Source organism: Gopherus evgoodei, chromosome 14 (assembly GCF_007399415.2).
Source record: "Gopherus evgoodei ecotype Sinaloan lineage chromosome 14, rGopEvg1_v1.p, whole genome shotgun sequence".
Classification (NCBI taxonomy): Eukaryota; Metazoa; Chordata; order Testudines; family Testudinidae; genus Gopherus; species Gopherus evgoodei.
Window position 1 is genome coordinate 21,289,759 of NC_044335.1, and position 19,103 is coordinate 21,308,861.

At 51.4% G+C, this 19,103-nt stretch overlaps 1 protein-coding gene across 4 annotated transcripts in view; it reads right to left on the reverse strand.

Moving 5' to 3' along the window:
• The window catches only part of SRC (SRC proto-oncogene, non-receptor tyrosine kinase), a 74,060-nt gene that overhangs the window by 26,950 nt on the left and 28,007 nt on the right, over window positions 1-19,103 (reverse strand). For all 4 annotated transcript variants that reach the window (XM_030533469.1, XM_030533472.1, XM_030533471.1 and 1 more), the window contains exons 2-4: window positions 9,236-9,310; window positions 2,022-2,271; window positions 1,610-1,709 (exon numbers count right to left, since the gene is read on the reverse strand). In XM_030533469.1, coding sequence (XP_030389329.1) covers window positions 1,610-1,709; window positions 2,022-2,262 — 341 coding nt within the window. In that variant the 5' untranslated portion in view covers window positions 2,263-2,271; window positions 9,236-9,310. The remainder of the gene's footprint in view (window positions 1-1,609; window positions 1,710-2,021; window positions 2,272-9,235; window positions 9,311-19,103) is intronic.

Sequence of the window (19,103 nt, forward strand, 5' to 3'; positions counted from 1 at the left end):
GTAGGGCAGGCAGGGTGGAAGCCAGTTCTTGCTCACCCTAGAGGCCAGTTAGGAAGAGGCCTGGCCCCAACACTAGGGCAAACTAAAGCTGATCCTGACGATGATTCTTTCAACAAGAGCCTCTAGGTCTGGCTCACCCCAGAAAGCACCTAACCTCACGCTCTGCCAGACCTCTTAGATGTGCTAAGCAGCCAGAGAAACCACCAGCAATCCCTCTCCACAGTGTCAGCAGCAAAGGGCTGTTTCACAGCTTACAGAGTGGAACTGTGAAGTGGTCCGAGCATAGAACTGGGAGCCAGGGAGTCAGATGCCAGCTCTCTCTGTGGTCCTGGGCACATCACTTAACCTCTGTGTATTTCCTTTGAAGAGACTGTGGTGACTTTAGTGATTGTTCTAAGGGGAAACGCCACTTGCATTCTACCAGTCGGCCCTCTGCATGCTCACCGCTCACCTCTCTTTGCTGTTCCCCTCCAGGACCTTCCCAGAGCACAGACTGCCTCTAACTCCATACCACCAACCCCGCCAACCTAGCAGTGGGGAGAGCAGGCCAGATGCAGGACTCAGCTCTAGGAAGAGAGCAGGACTAACTCAGTAACCCCCAGGATTTCCCAAATGCCTCATTCTGCTGCCCAACTCCCGCAGCGCAGGCTGCCCAGGTTAATGCAGTTCCCTTGGCACCTAACCCCCCCACACTGCAGGGTGTCACATCAAGACACAGACGGCTTCACAATCTTCCCAGTGGACCCTTTAGCAGGGTTAGCAGATGTTTGTTACCCACTTCCATGGGAGACCCTCTGCATGGACCAGAAGATGCTTGTCAACCTATCCGAGGTGCATTCACTGCCACTGCCCCTGCCCCTAGATACACATCACATCCAGTGCTCAAGGGGTGGGCAGGATGCTGGGGACTGAGACCTGGGGGCACCATTATTTCACAAAGCAAGGGAGAACCACCACATGACTGCAGTCACAGGTATGCTCCTTAGAGCAGGTCAGTTTCCTTTCACTGCCTCCTTGAAGGGAGGGACTGGAGCCTCTCTAGCAAGACACCTTTGGCCAGTGCTCTGGGCAGTGCTGCAGGGAACCATACCCAACCCTCCCCAGTCCTGGGGCGGAGGATTAGGGAGGTACGAAGGGAGGCTGCTTGAATGGGGAAAGTTGGAGGATCCCACTAGCTGCCCATCACCACCTAGTGCTGCATGGGCTGCTACATGGCCCCCAAGCTCCTTGGCTGGCAGCAGCCCCAGGAGGCAGGGCCAGCACCTTGTGGTGCTCTTGATAAATCCCCTGGGTCTAGCTCAGGGGCTCTTTGCTGGCACAGGAGGCACAGCCCAGCCCTCCTCAGCCAGACAGGCAGACAGCTGCACCACCAGGCTTTGGGAAAGAGAAGGATCCCTGAGGAACCATATGCAAACACCAGGCAACAGACGTGACCAGTCGGGGGTTAAACATGGAAGAAAGAGGAGAAGCAAGAGGGAGAAGAGCAGTTTTGAGGCAAGAACACTACCAGTGGGGCTCCCCTGAGCAGCAAGGGTCGAAGCCCCTCCAAGGGAGATGCCAGCCCACGCAGCAGGTGTCCCCAGCCCAGCGAGCAGGCTGGCACACTTACGTGTTGTTGACAATTTGGAGGCGCTCCCCTTTCTTGAAGGAAAGGTCTGTTTCTGTCCGTGACTCGTAGTCGTAGAGGGCCACAAAGGTGGTGACTCCACCTGAAACAGACCCAAACTCATCCTGTTAGCCACCCTCCTGCTCCAGGAAGCATTTGCCCCTCCATGGCAATTAGCCATGAGCCGTGCTCGGCACAGCCTCTGCTTTCCTCATGGCATTTGCACGTCTGGATTCTCCACTGCAGCCTTCCTTGCACCTGGCAAAAATGGCACCTACCTGCCATACGGCCCCCCCAGCCTAAGGCTCAGGGTTCTTTCTCATCAAGCGCTTGGCTCCCTTTTAATACCCTTCCTCCTCCAGAACCTCCAGACACCCCTCCCCCTCTGGCAGGTCAAAGCTGATGCCATACTGACCAGCTAAAGCCCCCGAGCGCTGCGGGGACATGATAGTGTCGGACGTATTGAAGCCTCCGAAGAGCTTTGGCTCAGCTGCCATGCTCCCAAAGGAGCGGTTGGGGGTCCGATGGGCGTCGGGGACAGGCGTCTTGCTGGGCGTTTGAGAGGAAGGGTAGCCACCATGGTGGGTGTTCTCGGCAGATTCCAGGCTGCGCCTCCTCTGGCTGGGGTCTTTGGGTTTGCTCTTGCTGCTCCCCATGGTCCAAAACTAGAGGAGAAGACAATGGGGTTAAGCTGATCCCTGTGGTCTGGGTGACACAAACGTCTGCCCACTAGGGTCTGGACTGAAGCCTCCAGACCCCTCGTGTGCTGGCCAATCTACCACTGCTCAGCTGGCGAACCTCCCATCACTACTGCCTGGGGATGGGCTCAACTTCATTATATTCAGGCACAGCTTCCCACTTCCCTGTATTAGCTAGTGAAACAGACCCAATGCACTTGGTAAGCGATATTCCAAGTACCAAAGAGAGGCACACTCAATAGCACACTCAATAGTAGAATGAATAATGCAGAGCCTTTCACGAGTAACCAAACTACACAGAGTATCAGAGGGTAGCCGTGTTAGTCTGGATCTGTAAAAGCTAGACAGAGACTAGCCACAAAGATCTGGTCCAGAGTCTAGGAGTGTTCAGACCCCTCTGTAGTACATGGGGATCATTCTCCACCCAACACTGCCAAGCAGCCATCTCTAGGTGGGATGATGCATCAGCAAAGGTAGAAGAATGCTACAAAAGATCTAATTTCACACTGCAGCAGGCACTTCAGCTATGCTGAACGTACTTACCAGAGTTCAAATTTGGCCCAGGCAATAACAGGACTAGGCACTCCAGGAACTCTTATGGGAAATTTAAGGCCTACAAGCAATCAGGACTTCAGGCAGAGGAGCCAAAGACCATCTGCCCTAGCTCAGCTGAGGGAAAAAACAAGTCCTGGGCTCCAACATTAGACAGCTCTGAACTCCGCTGCTCCCCTCGGACCACCCCCACTCAACAGGGGAAGTGTTCAGACACCAACCCCCTTGTGGGCCTACTTTCCCTACCGCATCCCCTCATATCCACGCCCTGCAGAGGGCCTGGGGGTCACAGCATGTTTGTGCATTACTCTGTGGGGAAACTGGACAGCAGGAGCAGATTCAGAATGTTCAGCTGATGGCCAAAGGTTCACCATTTCCTTTGGGGGCAGGTAGGATAGCCAGCACCCATTGCTCATACGGCATCAGATAGGCACTTGTCTGCAGATCAGCCAAGGCTTGGGAGATGGGTCTCTAAAATCCTAGAGCCATTCAAGATGTGCTGCCACCACTGGCTTCCAAAACAAGCCTTTTCCATAATCCTCCTTTGACTTTCCCCTCCCCCAAAGCTAGCCTGAACAGCAGCGAAGGGTCCTGCCTGTCCCATAGCTTGCAGAATTATCCCAGTTTCAGAGAGGCAGCCCAGCATTCTGAAAGCAGGGCTCACAACACCACAGAGGCATCACTAGCACTTCATAGGCCAACAATTGTCCCACATCGCAAAGCAGCATTGTGTCCAACACGAATGTTACATGAGACACAGCAAAGGGTGGTAATCGCATCCATCAGGAGACTGTTACATACAAACACTCCATTCTATGTCCCTATTAGGGGACAGACGGGAGCAGGGGGCTGGAACAATTTGTATAGTACAGGTGCTGAGAGCCATTGAACCAAACTGTAAACCCTGCATATGATGGAAACCACTTTAAGCCAGGGGTGTGTGGCAGCACCCTCAGCACTTTTCGTTCCACCGCCTATGGGCAGGAGGAGAGGAGTCAGATCAACTTACAAAAATAATAACCACATCAGAAGTTCTGACACAACTGCTCAATCATCACTGGAAAGATAGGATTTTAAAAATTCCTAAAGATTGTGGGAGAGACCAGCGCCGGCTCTAGCCATTTCGCCGCCCCAAGCACGGCGGCACGGCACGGGGGGCGCTCTGCCACTCGCCGGTCCCGCGGCTCTGGTGGATCTCCCGCAGAGGTGGCTGCGGAGGGTCGTCTGGTCCCGCGGCTCCGATGGACCTCCTGCAGGCGTGCCTGCAGATGCTCCACCGGAGGCGCGGGACCAGCGAACCCTCAGCTGGCATGCCTGTGGAGGTCCACCGGAGCCGCCTGCTGCCCTCTCGGCAACCGGCAGAGCGCCCCCCGGGGCATGCCGCCCCAAGCATGCGCTTGGCGCGCTGGGGCCTGGAGCCAGCCCTGGGAGAGACTCTACTACCCATAAGTAGCCCATAGGACGCAACAGTTGAGCATTAACACACATACTGCAGGCAGATGTGGTTGCCCCATCTCAAAAAAAGATATATTGGAATCGGACAAGGTTCAGAAAAGGGCCACAATAATGATTAGGGGTATGGAACAGCTACCATATGAGGGGAGAATAATAAGACTGACTTTTCAGCTTGGAAGAGAGACAGCTAAGGGGGGATATGATTGAGGTCTATAAAATCATGATTGGTGTGGAGAAAGTAAATAAGGAAGAATTTAATCCTTCTCATAGCACAAGAACCTGGGGTCACCAAATGAAATTAATAGGCAGCAGGTTTAAAATAAAACAAAAGGAAGTATTTTTTTCACACAATGCACAGTCAACCTGTGGAACTCCTTGCCAGAGGATGTTGTGAAGACCAAGAAAACATGGTCTAGGACAGTGGTTCTCAAAGCCATCCCTCGGCCTGCACTGCTTCCCGCAGCCACCACTGGCCTGGAGCCGCGATCAGCCAAACCTGTGGATGCAGCAGGTAAACAAACTGGCCTGGCCTGCCAGGGGCTTTCCCTGAACAAGCGGCGGACTGGCTTCGAGAACCACTGATCTAGGAGACTGCTGTTCCTCATGCTCTGGAATACTTGGTTATAACAATCAGACAGGGAAAGACAGAAACATTCCCTCCTCTTGCCCCAAGTTCAGCCTTTTGTTTTTCCTACCTTTGTCTCAGGTGATTCAGGTCTCTCACCATTTGTTTCCATTACTAGATTCTGCCCTGCTAAATTCCATCTACGTGCAAAGGGAGGAGGAGACACGCACAATGCAGGACAGGGCCTAACCACACTGCTTGTTTTCCATCATTACAGGGGCAGTCACAAGTACCCAAGTCGGCTCAGAATTTCCCCTGGAAACACTTCCCCAAACGGAAAAAGACTAAGTCTCGTAATATGGTCTGTGTCTAAGCGCAGAGATTTTTCCTAATCATTCTGAGTCACTTTCTTTTGGCCTCGTGAGCGAGTATCTGAAAGACAGACATAATGGGCCTAACTTAACCACGCTGTAATGCATTGCAGTGTCTCTTTTCAGAGTCCCACAAGAGCCTAGTGTCAGAATATTTCACTGGGACTTCACCAGATCAGTGTGTAGTGGTAGGAGAAGACAGAAAGACAATGGGCCAAATTCTTCCTCTGCTGAAATCACTCACACTAGCAGTGAACTTGGCCCAGAGAGAATGACCTTTGGGGAAGACAATGGGCAAAGGAAGTAGGAAGTAGGACTGACACTTTACCACTCACACAGCAATTGAGTCCCACAGGAGCTCGTGTGTACATCGCCACCACAACTCATTGACACAGGCTTCAGAAAAGGACCAGGCTTTTTACATGAGTAAGACCCGCCCCTGCAGTTGCACTAGCTAGAATACAATTGAACTGGACCAATCATCCTCTTGCTTCAGGAGCCAACCCCTCACCTGGTATCAGAGAACTGGTGTACTGGTGCGGGGGGGATGCAGGCCTTCATCTAAAGCACCCAGAAATGGCCACTCCTGGCTAGACCCATGGTTACTTTGTCACCTCCGGAGAGACTTTCTGATCTGTTTAGGCCCCAACAGGCAGCACAAGTTTTGATGCCCTTGTTTCAGACTCCTAGGGATGTTTCTTTCCCCCACCCCGTGTCCATTCACAACTGGGGCATGCTACAGCAACCCTACTCTCAAGAGAGGGCTTGTCCATCTGCAGGGACTTGATTGGGAGAGATGAGTCCTGAACTCTACCTTCCCTCACCCACTTCGAACCACTGCCCCATGTCATGAGTTCTGCTGGTAGGCTCCAGCCGGGAGAGCTGCCATGCCGGGCTGGCATACCTTGCAGCATCCATCGGGAAGTCGCCTGTGAGAGCAAGATGCTAGTGGCAGCCCACTACCCGCTGTGGAAGCATATCAGGTGTCTCCAAGTCAGGGACTATCCAAGTAGCCTCTAGAGGGAGGGCTCCACCCCCAGTATCTTTCACAAGTGCACAGTTTGTGCCTTGGCTTAGAGTCCCGAGTGCTGGAAACCCTCATCCCTCCACGGGTTTACCCTTTTGAAAAAGGGACCCTTCAGACTCCTGCTGAATCAGAGTGTGCACTGCTTTGAGGAGGCCTAATTTGGCCTCTCGCTCACTCAAGCTTCTAGACCTTTGGCTGCAGAGAGAGAAAACGCACAGACCGAAAAGGAAGTGCTGTAGGGCACTGCCCTTCGTTATACTTCTCCACTGGAGAGAGGGAAACAACGGCACATACAGGGCCACTGGCCAGGAGGCACAGAAAAAAAGTCAGACAGACACCAGGCTCAGAGTGGGACAGAATTCAGGGGTGTGGAGGCAGAGAGGTGAGCAGCTCAGACCTATCCTGGGGCAGTCCTTCTTCCTTTACTTATGCTACATACTTCCCAAGCTCTCCTCTGCCCTCTGTTCTATCCCATCCCTTACTCCACCAGCTCAGCACCGCTTACACTGGCTACCCCGACTAATCCAACAGCAGGTCCTCTCTTGGAGCCCAGCCTTCACTGGCCACCCAAACTAGAAGGAGGGGCAACAGAGATGAGGATTGAATGGCAAGTTCACTCAGGTCAGGTGTGCTTTTTATAATGCCCAATTTGTAAATCCTATATGAGGGGCAGGCAGCTAGCCCCTCCCATCCCCCACTGCCCTCCTCCCAGGAAACTTCCACCTGTTACACTCTGTAGGATCACAGCATACATAGGGAAGGGCAATCGGATCAAAGAGAGGATGTACCAGCAGCAGTTGATACAGTGAGCCTCAACATTCCTCATATACCCACTGGGTTCTTAGCAGGCCCAATGCCCACCCCAAGGTAGTGCCCCAACATCACTCTTCCCTCCTGGAGATGCTGCCAAAAACATTTCTCTTCCTCTCCTCCCTGTGCAAAATAGAAGTCACGTCAAGTCATCGAATCACTCGTCGGGGAAAAAGCTGTGCCTCTGAAAGAGTAAGAGGCAATGCCAACCCTCCAGCTAATGGTGGCCCATCAAGAGCTGGCTTTGGGCAATAAGTTGCCACAGTGGCAGAAACCTGACTGCCAACAGCTGGCAGCAGCCATGCTTCCTCTTTCAGGCAAGGACAGGGTTAAAATTCCAACCTCTGCCTGCAATCCAGGAGGATGCAACAGCAGTGTTGTGAAAGCAGCTGTACAAGGAGATCTCCAACCACCCCCTCCTGATAAAAGCAGGAGGATCAATGCCTATTCACTAGTCTAGCAAAGGAATTTGTATTGCTAAAGAGTGGCACAGGGGAGGCCTGGGGGAAAGGCGTTATTAATGACCTGTCCGGGAATGCACTGTGTACAAAGGTCTCGAGGGTGACTGTGAGAGATCAGACACACTCTGCCAGGAGGGGGAGAGAAAGAATGAGCCATGAAAGAAAAGAGAGTAAAGATAAGCTGCAGGGAGGAAGGAGAGAATACAGCTAGTTGAATCTACTGTCCAGTTAGCCTCCAGGAGGCTGGCTCCTCCACTCCCTCCCACAGCTAGTTTCATCTCTTCTAGCCTTGTTAAATGAGTTACTGGGCTTAAAGGAAGCTACCAAGCTGAGACGCTTGTAATATCAGCCCCAGCAGGAAACAGATATTGGATGCTTCCCTGGGGAACCTTTAATCCTAGCCACAACAAGATCAGAACAGTGCCAACTTCAGTATGGTTGCCGCTGAACATGGCTGCTTTCACCTCATGAGAGAGGCCTTTTGCCTTGTGAGCACGGCACGTTACAGGCAGAGCTTGGGAGACAAACATTGGCACAGCACCACGCTCTCTACACTGGTTTCTAGTACAGTTTTCCAGGCTCCCACTACACTACCAAGGAGACCTGCTTGGATAACTGGAAGCTGCAAAAAATGGGTCCAAGCTTCAGGTGCAAGAAGGAAGCTGCCTAAATCATCATCCCCAAAGCCGTTACTACATCCTGCCTGTATTGCGGTAGCACCTTGGAGCCCCAATCCTGGAGCAGCAACCCATTGCACTCGGCACCGCACCAAACACAGAACAAAAAGATGGTCCCTGCCCCAGAGAATTTACAGCCGGAGTCATACGGGTCCAAACCACGTGCACAGCCGTACAATAAGGAAACAGAAAAGCAGCTTGTGGGGTGGGAGAGGGAACAAAGTGCTGCTACTTTTCGGGAGAGGGACCGGAATCTGTTGGCTTGTTCATTTCCTGCCTCCCACGCCCGTCCTCTCCCGGCCCCAACAAAAACCCTCTTGCTTTTCACATCATTTCCCCCAGTTTAAAAATAAAACAAAAACAAAACAGCAGCACTAGATTGTCACAGGGAAAAACATATTTGTAGTTCCAGTTCACATCTAGTTTGTCAGCGATTAGGATCTCACAGAATCTTTCATTTGAAATCCCCCGTCCCTTCTCCACACAAAGGTGAAGTGCAAAAGCGGCCAGCATTCCCAAACACTTGCTCCTGGCTGATTAGACCTGGTATAAGGTGGCAGGCTTTTCCGCAGCTGGATAAGCACAGAAGGCAAGTTCAGGTATGCGGTAGCTCTCTGATGGTTTCAGCTCAAGGGAAGAAATCACAATGGATGAGTTTAAGGCCTCAGCTGTGTGTCCAACAGGCCAGTTAGAACTAAAAGCATCATGCCCAGTTCAGCACAGCCAGTGGGGTCTGCTCTGGAGGCACCAGCTGATATGGAGACCAATCAAACCAACAGCTGCACTTTTCTCCACAAAGCTCCCACACCTGGCAGGACCAGGTAATGTGCGTCATTCCTATGCACTGTACCTGAGCTGGGATGAAGTCCACCCAGCTAAAGGTGCCTATTGCTTAGGGATCTAAGTGCCGCGAAGCAGAAGATTTCAGTTTCACTTTGTGATCTGTTGAATAGTCACTGGCAGAACTCTCACATCCTCTTCTCCCCTCTGTCCAAAAAAGAAAAAGGTCTTACCGTGACGTGTCCAGCTACGGCCTTTCTACAGGGACAGTGTGGCCGTACGTGAAGTCACCTCAGCTCTTCAGGAATCTGAGACACAAATGAAGTGAAAGGTTAGCACAGAATTCTCAACATGCTGCTCACTGCATGCCCCATAGGCAGTGCCGCTGCCTGGGCACCTTCCCAGCACAGATAGCCCCATGCTTGCAGCATTCAGTACTCCAGCTTGAAATCTGTTTCACACCTCCTCCCTCTACCCCCGCACTCCCAGAAAGGGGGGAGTTTCCCATCAGCCTCCCCATTGGGGCAAGAAGAGCTCATGGGAAGGGCTAATTAAAGCCAGTGAGGCTGTGATCTCCACCCTCCTCACCTTCCCCAAGAACTTTCTGGCTTGGTGGAGCTCTGAAGTCCACAACAGCCAGCCAACAGCTGCCTCTCTGATCGGTCATGTGTAAAGAGGGGATGATTCTCTGCTCCACTTCATCAAATCAACAGGGTAAGGAAGAGGAGGTTGTCAGTGGCAGCCCAGGGCTATCCAGACGAGCTTGTGCCTGAATGGGTGTCTGCGTAGTTACCAGTGTGAGAAACTGCTCCCTGCGTGAGCCAGGTGGGCCAGTGTAGTACCCAGAACTGCTGTGTCTCTTCAGAGGAATTGTGGGTTTCATCTCAGAGGGTTTAGACACTGATCCGACCCCACCTCCCAACTAGCCTGCACAGATCAGCCTGAGCAGCCCTGTGCACGGATGTAGGTTTCCTACTGGGCTGGCTGGGCGAGAACATCATAGTGTTTGTGAGAGATGCCGCAAGTCCTGCCCCCAGAGAGCGCACAGGGACATCACGGGTAGCGGCAGAGCAGATAGGCCCAATATGCCATCCAAAACATCCCAAAATCCCTGGGTGAACTGGAGGCTCAGGTCTTAACTGGTTTCTACCACCTAGGTTCCATTTCTTGAGCATGCTCAGGCTCTCGGACCCCTTTCGGCTGAATTTCTTCTAGTCTGAAAGCAAATCCTTTCAGAAGCGTCCCCAGTACTCTCACTGACATGACGTGGGTCCAATCACATCATTTCCACAAAGGTCACTCCTTGGAGTAGTTATTAGTTGGAGTTCCGCCTTCAGAGAGTTATTCCTCTAACCTTCACCCCCAACAAGGGCACAAGGAGTTAAAAAAAAAAAATCCACTAAGTCACTCAGTTTGTACTTCTATAGCAGCTTTCAGAGGCTCCCAAAGCACCATACGCACATCTTCAATCCACTGGGGGGTGGGGAAAAGATATACCGAGAACATTTATGCTACCCTGAAATGCAGCCACTTCTGGGATGAACGCTGCAGCTATAACAATGCTCAACAATTTAAAGCTTAGTGGAGGCACAACACCGCTACGTATTTGAAAATTCAGGGGAAACTCAGACTATAATTACTGAATTTGGGGTTTAACTAGGGCACCTTGTTAAGCAACATCCTTACTCTTAAAGTGCTGTGGGATCATTTATCACGAGAAATGGCCAGGCCCATGATTTCACATTTCATCCAAATGACAAAACCTGTATAAAAAAATCTAGTGTAGACAAAACCATGAAGTGCCATTGATGTTAGCAATAGTGGGTGAACTAGAACAGATCAGTCACTGGCGTATTTACCACAGTATCATCTAACTTGGCTCAGAGCTGGGCTCAGCACCAGTGGTTGCCCGTACCTTTCACCTGAGAACTCCCACCAGCAGAGCGGCACAGGTCAAAGATTTTAGAAAGAATAAGTGTAGCCAAGGACCAAATGAGAGCACACACTGCTTCTGAGCATCTAAGATTGCCTTTGAGATCCTCCATCAAAGACCTGACCCAGCCCCTGCTTAGCTTGAAAATTAACAGGATCCCAAGACAAGGGGGTATGGCAAAGGCTAAAGCTGTGGGGGCAGGGGAGAAGAGGAAGAGGGTGGTTTTGTTTTTTTAATATTCTGTTGCACTGGGGTGGATATGAACAATGGATTTTATTGCCAAGATCTATGCAGACCCAGCCAACCAAACATCTCCTCTCAGTCCCACTGGGGTATTTTGGCTGGCAGTTTCTGAGTACATTGCTTAACATGCTGCAGACGCGCTACAGTACAGTTTGATATCCCTCTCTTCTCCCTGCTAATAAGTTTTGCCACTATTTTTAGTGAGGTTGATTAGAAGAACAAGCAGCATTTGATTGACAGCTCTCTAAGATAGAACGGTTTGTAATTTGTACTTGATTAATATTTGCTAGAAATAATTTGCACAGCAGGATGCATGGATTTCAAGTTACAGTCTCAACTCAGAATTGCAGTACATACAAATAAGATTCCCTTTCCACATCCATACTCCACTGCATTTGACAGGTCTATGGAGGCTGCATCCCTTGGCTCTGTCTGATTCTGTTAGAGCCACAGTGAAGTTCTGGAAAGGGAATCTTCCTACTTGCTCAGTACTGTATTTGAGTTTCACTGTATTTAGCAAGATGGGTGACTAGTCTGAATCACATTAAAAAAAATCAACCTCATGGCCTGAGCTGATCAGCATGTCTGATCAGATGAGATGCTACCAGTGAATGAGAGGATATTAAAAAAATTCCACCAAGACACAGAAGAAAAGGCATCCATGGGAAAAGAGATGGATTACAGGTCTGGTCGGGAAGATAGGCAAGGTAACAATTCAGGCACTGGACCAGGACTGTAAAGATGTGGAGTGAAGTCCTAGCCCCACTGAAGTCAGTTGGGCCAGGCATCCTGCTTCTATTCCCATCTCTGCCACCGACCTGCGGAGTGCCCTCTGGCAAGTTACTTCCCCTCAGTTTCATACCCCCCTACCTTACGTCTCTTGGCTGGATTGTTAGCTCTTTGGGGCAGGGGCTGCCCCTCACCAAGTCCATACAGTGCCTCTAGGTGCTCCTGTGGTACACAATATTACTAAGGGTGGGAGGACGGCAAAGGAAGGAAAGTAGTTACAGGAAGGAATATTGAAAACCCTAGACAAGCTGTACAACGCCTCCTGCCCCCAGCACTGCTGAAGCCTCTAGATGAGCATGTAAGTATGGCCCACCCTAGCTTCCTGGGGTCTCTCTCTGTTTGGTGTCAGCCACAGTGGAAAGCGTTTGGGAAGTCTGTCTAGCATAGACCAGGCTAATCGTGTTCTGGAGGCGGACACCTTTAGGGCTTTAACTCCTGGGTTAGGTGGGCTCACCCCAGGGCAGATGGTAACACCTTTTCAGAATTTCCCCTCTTGCTAACATTGCACTGTCCACTCTTTACAGGGCAAGTTGGGGGTGTAAAAACAATTTTTTGCACCATCCTGTCTGGGGATTTCGAGAAATTATGGACTCTTCTTTAAGCTCAGCAGAAGCCAGTGTACAGAATATTGCTGCCCGCATCTATGGTGCCAAGTGACAAAAGCCCATCTCAAGATCTCAAAGGACTGGAAAGTCCCCCCCACTCTTTAAAAAAAAACAAAGCAGAAGGGGAAACAGAGGCAGTGAAATGACTTGCCCAAGGTCACACGCTACATCAGTGGCAGATTTGGGTTCAGATCAGCACTCGAGGACCTTGAATTCCAGCCCAGCACCTCTCCACCAGACCATGCCACAGATGCAAGTTGGTCTATGTTGAACTTGAAAGACCTCCATTCTAATTAGGGATAGCTGACAGGCAGAGCAATACTAACAAGTAACGCATGCACGTTCCTAGCACCTTCCACCCAAGGATCTTAAGCACTTCAAACTAATGGATTAGTCACCAACCACCAGGTTTAAGCACAATCCCCATTTCACACAGAAATCTACTGAGCCACAGATGGGGTAAGAGACTTGCCCAAGATCACAGTAAAGCAGTGATGCGGCCAGGATTAGAACAGGCAGTTGCCCAACTTGAGTCTTGTGCTCTAACCAGATAGACAACCATGCTGCCACCCTACCAGGCATTAAGTCATCAGAGTCTGCTCTGCCCATTTTACTCTGCCAAATAGTGGCAGCTTGCAATCCCCTATTCGAGAGGCTTAAACGGCCAGCTCCCATAGACACTGTTGGAGGGGCAGGAGGGAAGCGAGATACCAAGTAGCGAAGGAGTTTGTGATCCATGAGATCTGCCCTTTCCTTGGAGCTTTGTAGCATTTTCCAGCAGTCACAAGGAACGTTTCCCATATATCCAGTTCCAGGTTTTCACAACAGCTCTTCCCTCCATCCACCCCAAGCTGTGGCACTGATTAAGACCAAACAGAGGGGAGGGAGCTGGAGGGGGAAGCCATGGATAAGCTGAGACATGCAATTCCTGCCCTCAGGAGACAAAACAAGATAGATCTTAGCAAATGGCCTCTACCCCCCCCCCCCCCAAACGCAATTAAAAACAAGGCACTCAGCTGCATAGTTCAGCTTGGTTCAGATCATGGTGCTTAGACAGCATTTCCTCTCGCCCTCCCACCCCCCCCCCTTATCCATGGAAAGCTGTGAGGTTGTTAATTGAATGAGCCACAGGGTGTGAAAAGAAAGCGTTGGCATATGGAGAGTAAAAATTAACTGTTGGGGAATGCCTCCAGACCTGGCCAGCGCTGCTTCCACTCCTTCTGCTTGGCCAGCCCCTGGAGGTCCCGGAGCGGGCGGCGTTTCGGTTTGTGCTCTGCATCCCATCTGCAAGCCCATCGCTGCATTTGTTCTAGAGAGATTCCGCACACGTGGCACAGAACCTCCCGCCAAGGAGATGGGCGCACCAAGCTAGAGCCTGTATTGTGTGCTTCCCTCCGACAGAGTCAGGACTGGCCTGGGAAGGGGAAATGGTGGAGAGGGCGAGAAAAAGAGCCCTTTGAAGTGAAGACCTCACTATCAAATCCATGGCATTAGCTAGGTGTGTTGTGGTAGCACCTAGGAGGTCTCAGTCATGGGCCAGGACCTGCACGAACATGGACAAGGCAGTCTCCACCACAGAGAGCTTGCAATTCACTTCTAAGACAAGAGACCCCAGGTGGATGCAGACACAGGGGAACCTAGAAGTTCTGGTGTGCAGCATGCTGACAACGGTCACCGGTGGGGTCAGAGCCTCCTGCCCCAAAGCAGAGCCTCTGCCACCCGAACCAAGGGGAATCTCCACCAGCTGGTAACAGAATGGGGCCTATGGCACAGTCGAGAGGGAAGCAGTCTGCACTCACACATTACAGCATGTATTCATCACAGGGGCGAGAGGCTGGCTAGGTGCCTACGGGTCTCATCTGGTGCCTCCGACAGGACCTACGGGGAAGAGAGAATTTCCCTCACAAGTTGAGAGCCACCCCATGGTGGGGCAACGAAAGGGAGAGTCTCCCAGCAGGTCATACTGAGCCAAGATCTCCTGCCCCAAATTCCCCCTGGAGCTGCTACCCCGGGAGTTGAAAAGGAGCAGGAAAATGACCCCAGTGACTTACGTCTCCCTCGGCAGAGCGACAGTTCGCCAGCTGCAGCCCAAGGAAATCCAGCTGCACTGAAGCCAGTCTGTCTCCTTGAGAAAGACTCGCCCGCCCACCGCTCCCGAGTAGAGAGGCTCCTTGTACCCAAATATCTCAAGGCCAGAGTACTATCAGTGTGGCTTTTACAGCTTTCCAGACTGGTGGAGGAGGGGAAGTGGTCTTCTTTCCAGAAGGGCTAAAGAGAGAGACACCCACACACCCACCATGTTACCAGACCAAGATCTGGAGATACCACATTCTTGTTTCTGTTACAGGAAAGCAGAGGCCTTGGCAAATAGCATCTACAAGGCAAAAGTCCCAAAGCAGTAGGAATGGTGGGGATCAGGCCCATAAAGGAGGAGACCATGCTCCTCCCCTTGGGGTACTGTACCTTGAACAGTGTGCTAAGAGGCTAGAGGTGTGAATCCTAGCACTGGTATGCAGATCCTATGCAGAGCATGAAAATCTTCTCTCCTCCTTACTGGCAAGTGCAACCCGTGCCTTCAGCCTGTGCAGAACTGAAGCTTTCTGCTAACCAAAAGTCCATGTTTCTAGCCTCTATGGTTGGCAGGGACTCTTTATATATGGGAGCCAAGTGTGAACGGATGCAGTGTTGCCTTCCTGAGTCAGCAGATAAGCAGCTGCAGTGCCTCTGCTGCAGCCTGGGAAAGCTCTGAGTAGCAGCAGCAGCAGAGTGAAAACTTAGCAATGTCTTTCTGTTTTCATGGCTGCTGTTCAGAAGAATCCTGTAACAAGCAAAGGGTCAGTTCCACTTGGAAATAAACACCTAGCAGTAGCTGAAGCAGGCACTGGAGAGGATCTCTAAAATGCCACCACATTAGCAAAGACACTGTCTATTACAGCACCCAGGAGGCGGCGGCGGGGGCAAATAGAGATGGGGAAACCCTTTGCCCTCCCCAGTGCCAAGGAGATCAGAGAATGAGACCATCCTCAACCTTTCCAGTTGTTGGGAGACAGCTGGAGGGGAGGAAGCTTTTGAGTCAGTACACATCTGCTAGCCCCAAAGAGGTTGAAGACCCGTCAGGTCCAGGGCCAGCACCCTGGTAAGAACTGCAGCATCTCCCTATTTTCTGTAGCTTTTTTGTGAGGAGATGGAGCAAAAAACGGAGACTTCTCACAAGGGCAGTGATTGCCCCTGGATAGAGCTGGCTGGGAATTTGACAGACCCCTCTTCACTGAAGGGCGTCAATACCTCAACACTGAAACTGACCCTGTTTCACAAACAAATAATCAGGTCAGTTGGAAAAACTTTTTGGAAAGAGCTTCGAGATTGGAAAATGTCAGAATGCGAGACTTTGACAAACAGCTTGGTTTTCAAGTCAATGACTTTTTGTTTTGAAACTTCAGTAAATTAGACAAAAAAAAATCAAAACTGAGATGTTTTTATTGATCCAAATTAAAAGCTTATTTTTGGATTTTCAGAGTGAGGTTGAGTTTTTGTACCAAATTTGGATGGTTTCAGATATCTCAAGATGTTCACAGGATAGGAAAATAGTTTCCAGCCCAACTCTACCCCAGTATGGTAGGCTCTGGCTAATAGGAGCAGCTTCAGCTCTTTGGTTAACTGATGTCTGGGAAGTTTTGAGCTCTGATCAGATGGCTGTAATACTGAAGTCACATGCTGTAATATGAAAATTAGAGCAGTTGCATCCTCCTATCTCCCCATCCCTGGGATGGGAGGTGGGGAAAGAGAATGGTGTGCATAGCTTCTAGCTAGGCGCTGTTCAGAGCCTAATTCTGAAGGCAAATACAGTCAGTCAAACTGAGACAGGCTTTCCCCTTCAATGGTTTGCAAGACCAGAGGTTAATAAATTCACCTGCTTCAGACCAGACTAAGAAGTGGATCTTTTGCTGGCAAGGGGGACAGACGAGACTATGGCTATGTCACACTACAAGTGCTATGTAGACATCTCCTACATTGCAGAAGGGGGTTTTACTGTCACTGTAAGTAATCCATCTCCCTCAGTGGTGGTGGCTAAATGAATGGAAGAATTCTTCCATTCATCTAGCTACATCTATGCTGGGGGTCCAGGGCAGCATAGCTCTGGCTCTCTGGGGTGTGAATTCCCCGCTCCCCTATCCTGGAATGACATAACTAGGTTGATCTAAAATTTTAAGTGTAGTCCAGGTCTCCATGCAAGAGTGATTGATGTGTAAGACTTGTACTTTCAGAGAGTCTGAGGCAATAGAAATTTTGGGGGGCCGGGGGGGGGGAGAAGGGGAAGAGAGAAAGAAAATGGTATTTCTCGCCCACACTCTCAGAGTGCTAGAACTATATGAGAGAGAGAGAGAGAGAGAGAGAATTTATTATAATTGGAGATATACTTATCTCCTAGAACTGGAAGGGACCTTGAAAGGGCTTTGAGTCCAGCCCCCTGCCTTCACTAGCAGGACCAAGTACTGATTTTTGCCCTAGATTCCTGAGTGGCCCCCTCAAGGATTGAACTCACAATCCTGGGTTTAGCAGGCCAATGCTCAAACCACTCGGCTCTCAATGCTACATTAAATGTCACATGGCTGATCTTGTCTATTCCATCCCTAAATCTTGAACTTTTGCCTGTTTGGGTCTCAGGCCATGTCTACATCTAAAATTTTGCAGCGCTGGTTGTTACAGCTGTATTAGTACAGCTGTATAGGGCCAGCGCTGCAGAGTGGCCACACTTACAGCAACCAGCGCTGCAAGTGGTGTTAGATGTGGCCACACTGCAGCGCTGTTGGGCGGCTTCAAGGGGGGTTCCGGAACGCGAGAGCAAACCGGGGAAGGAGACCAGCTTCGCCGCGGTTTGCTCTCGCGTTCCCGGAGCCACCCTGCAAACCGCAGGGAAGGAGACCTGCTTGCTCGGGGTTCCGGGAACGAGAGAGCAAACCGGGAAAGGAGACCAGCTTCACCGCGGTTTGCTCTCGCGTTCCCGGAGCCACCCTGCAAACCGCAGGGAAGGAGACCTGCTTGCTCGGGGTTCCGGGAACGAGAGAGCAAACCGCGGCGAAGCTGGTCTCCTTCCCCGGCTTGCTCTCTCGTTCCCAGAACCCCGAGCAAGCAGGTCTCCTTCCCTGCGGTTTGCTGGGTGGCTCCGGGAACGCGAGAGCAAACCGCGGCGAAGCTGGTCTCCTTCCCCGGTTTGCTCTCTAGTTCCCGGAACCCCGAGCAAGCAGGTAAGGAGAACCGCTTGCTCGGCGGTTCGGGGAACGAGAGAGCAAACCGGGAAAGGAGACCAGCTTTGCCGCGGTTTGCTCTCTCGTTCCCGGAGCCACCCTGCAAACCGCAGGGAAGGAGAACCGCTTGCTCGGCGGTTCGGGGAACGAGAGAGCAAACCGGGAAAGGAGACCAGCTTTGCCGCGGTTTGCTCTCTCGTTCCCGGAGCCACCCTGCAAACCGCAGGGAAGGAGAACCGCTTGCTCGGCGGTTCGGGGAACGAGAGAGCAAACCGGGAAAGGAGACCAGCTTCGCCGCGGTTTGCTCTCGCGTTCCCGGAGCCACCCTGCAAACCGCAGGGAAGGAGACCTGCTTGCTCGGGGTTCCGGGAACGCGAGAGCAAACCGCGGCGAAGCTGGTCTCCTTTCCCGGTTTGCTCTCTCGTTCCCCGAACCGCGAGCAAGCGGTTCTCCTTCCCTGCGGTTTGCAGGGTGGCTCCGGGAACGAGAGAGCAAACCGCGGCAAAACTGGTCTCCTTTCCCGGTTTGCTCTCTCGTTCCCGAACCGCCGAGCAAGCGGTTCTCCTTACCTGCTTGCTCGGGGTTCCGGGAACGAGAGAGCAAACCGGGAAAGGAGATCAGCTTGATTACCAGAGGCTTCCTCCTTCCACGGAGGTCAAGAAAAGCGCTGGTAAGTGTTTACATTGGATTACCAGCGCTGGATCACCAGCGCTGGATCCTCTACACCCGAGACAAAACGGGAGTACGGCCAGCGCTGCAAACAGGGAGTTGCAGTGCTGGTGATGCCCTGCAGATGTGTACACCTTCAAAGTTGCAGCGCTGTAACTCCCTCACCAGCGCTGCAACTTTCTGATGTAGACAAGCCCTCAGTCCTCACAGAAGAGGCCAGAAGAGAGAATTGCACGGAGCAACTCTAGCCTGTCAAAGTGGAGCGGGTGTAATTAAAGGGCAGGATTTCTGATTATAGGTGGGCATGGTGCCAATCTCTCCAGTGTAACTCTTGCAACATCCAAGGCAGTGGCTCCAAGGGAACAAATGTTTTTATGTCTTCTGGTCTTGCAGGCCATTTGTTAGGGGGAAGTGATGCAACTGGAAACTCGCTGTCCTGTTTCAGGATGCTGTTGAGATTAACAGATTTCAACGTCAGTCCCTAACATTTCAGGGTCTCTCACCTGCCACATAAAGACATCCAACTGCTTGCAGTCAAAGATGTTGGATGGTTCTCAACCAAATGCTCAGATCTATGTTGCTACCAAGACCTTTGGGCAAGTTTAGATCCACACTT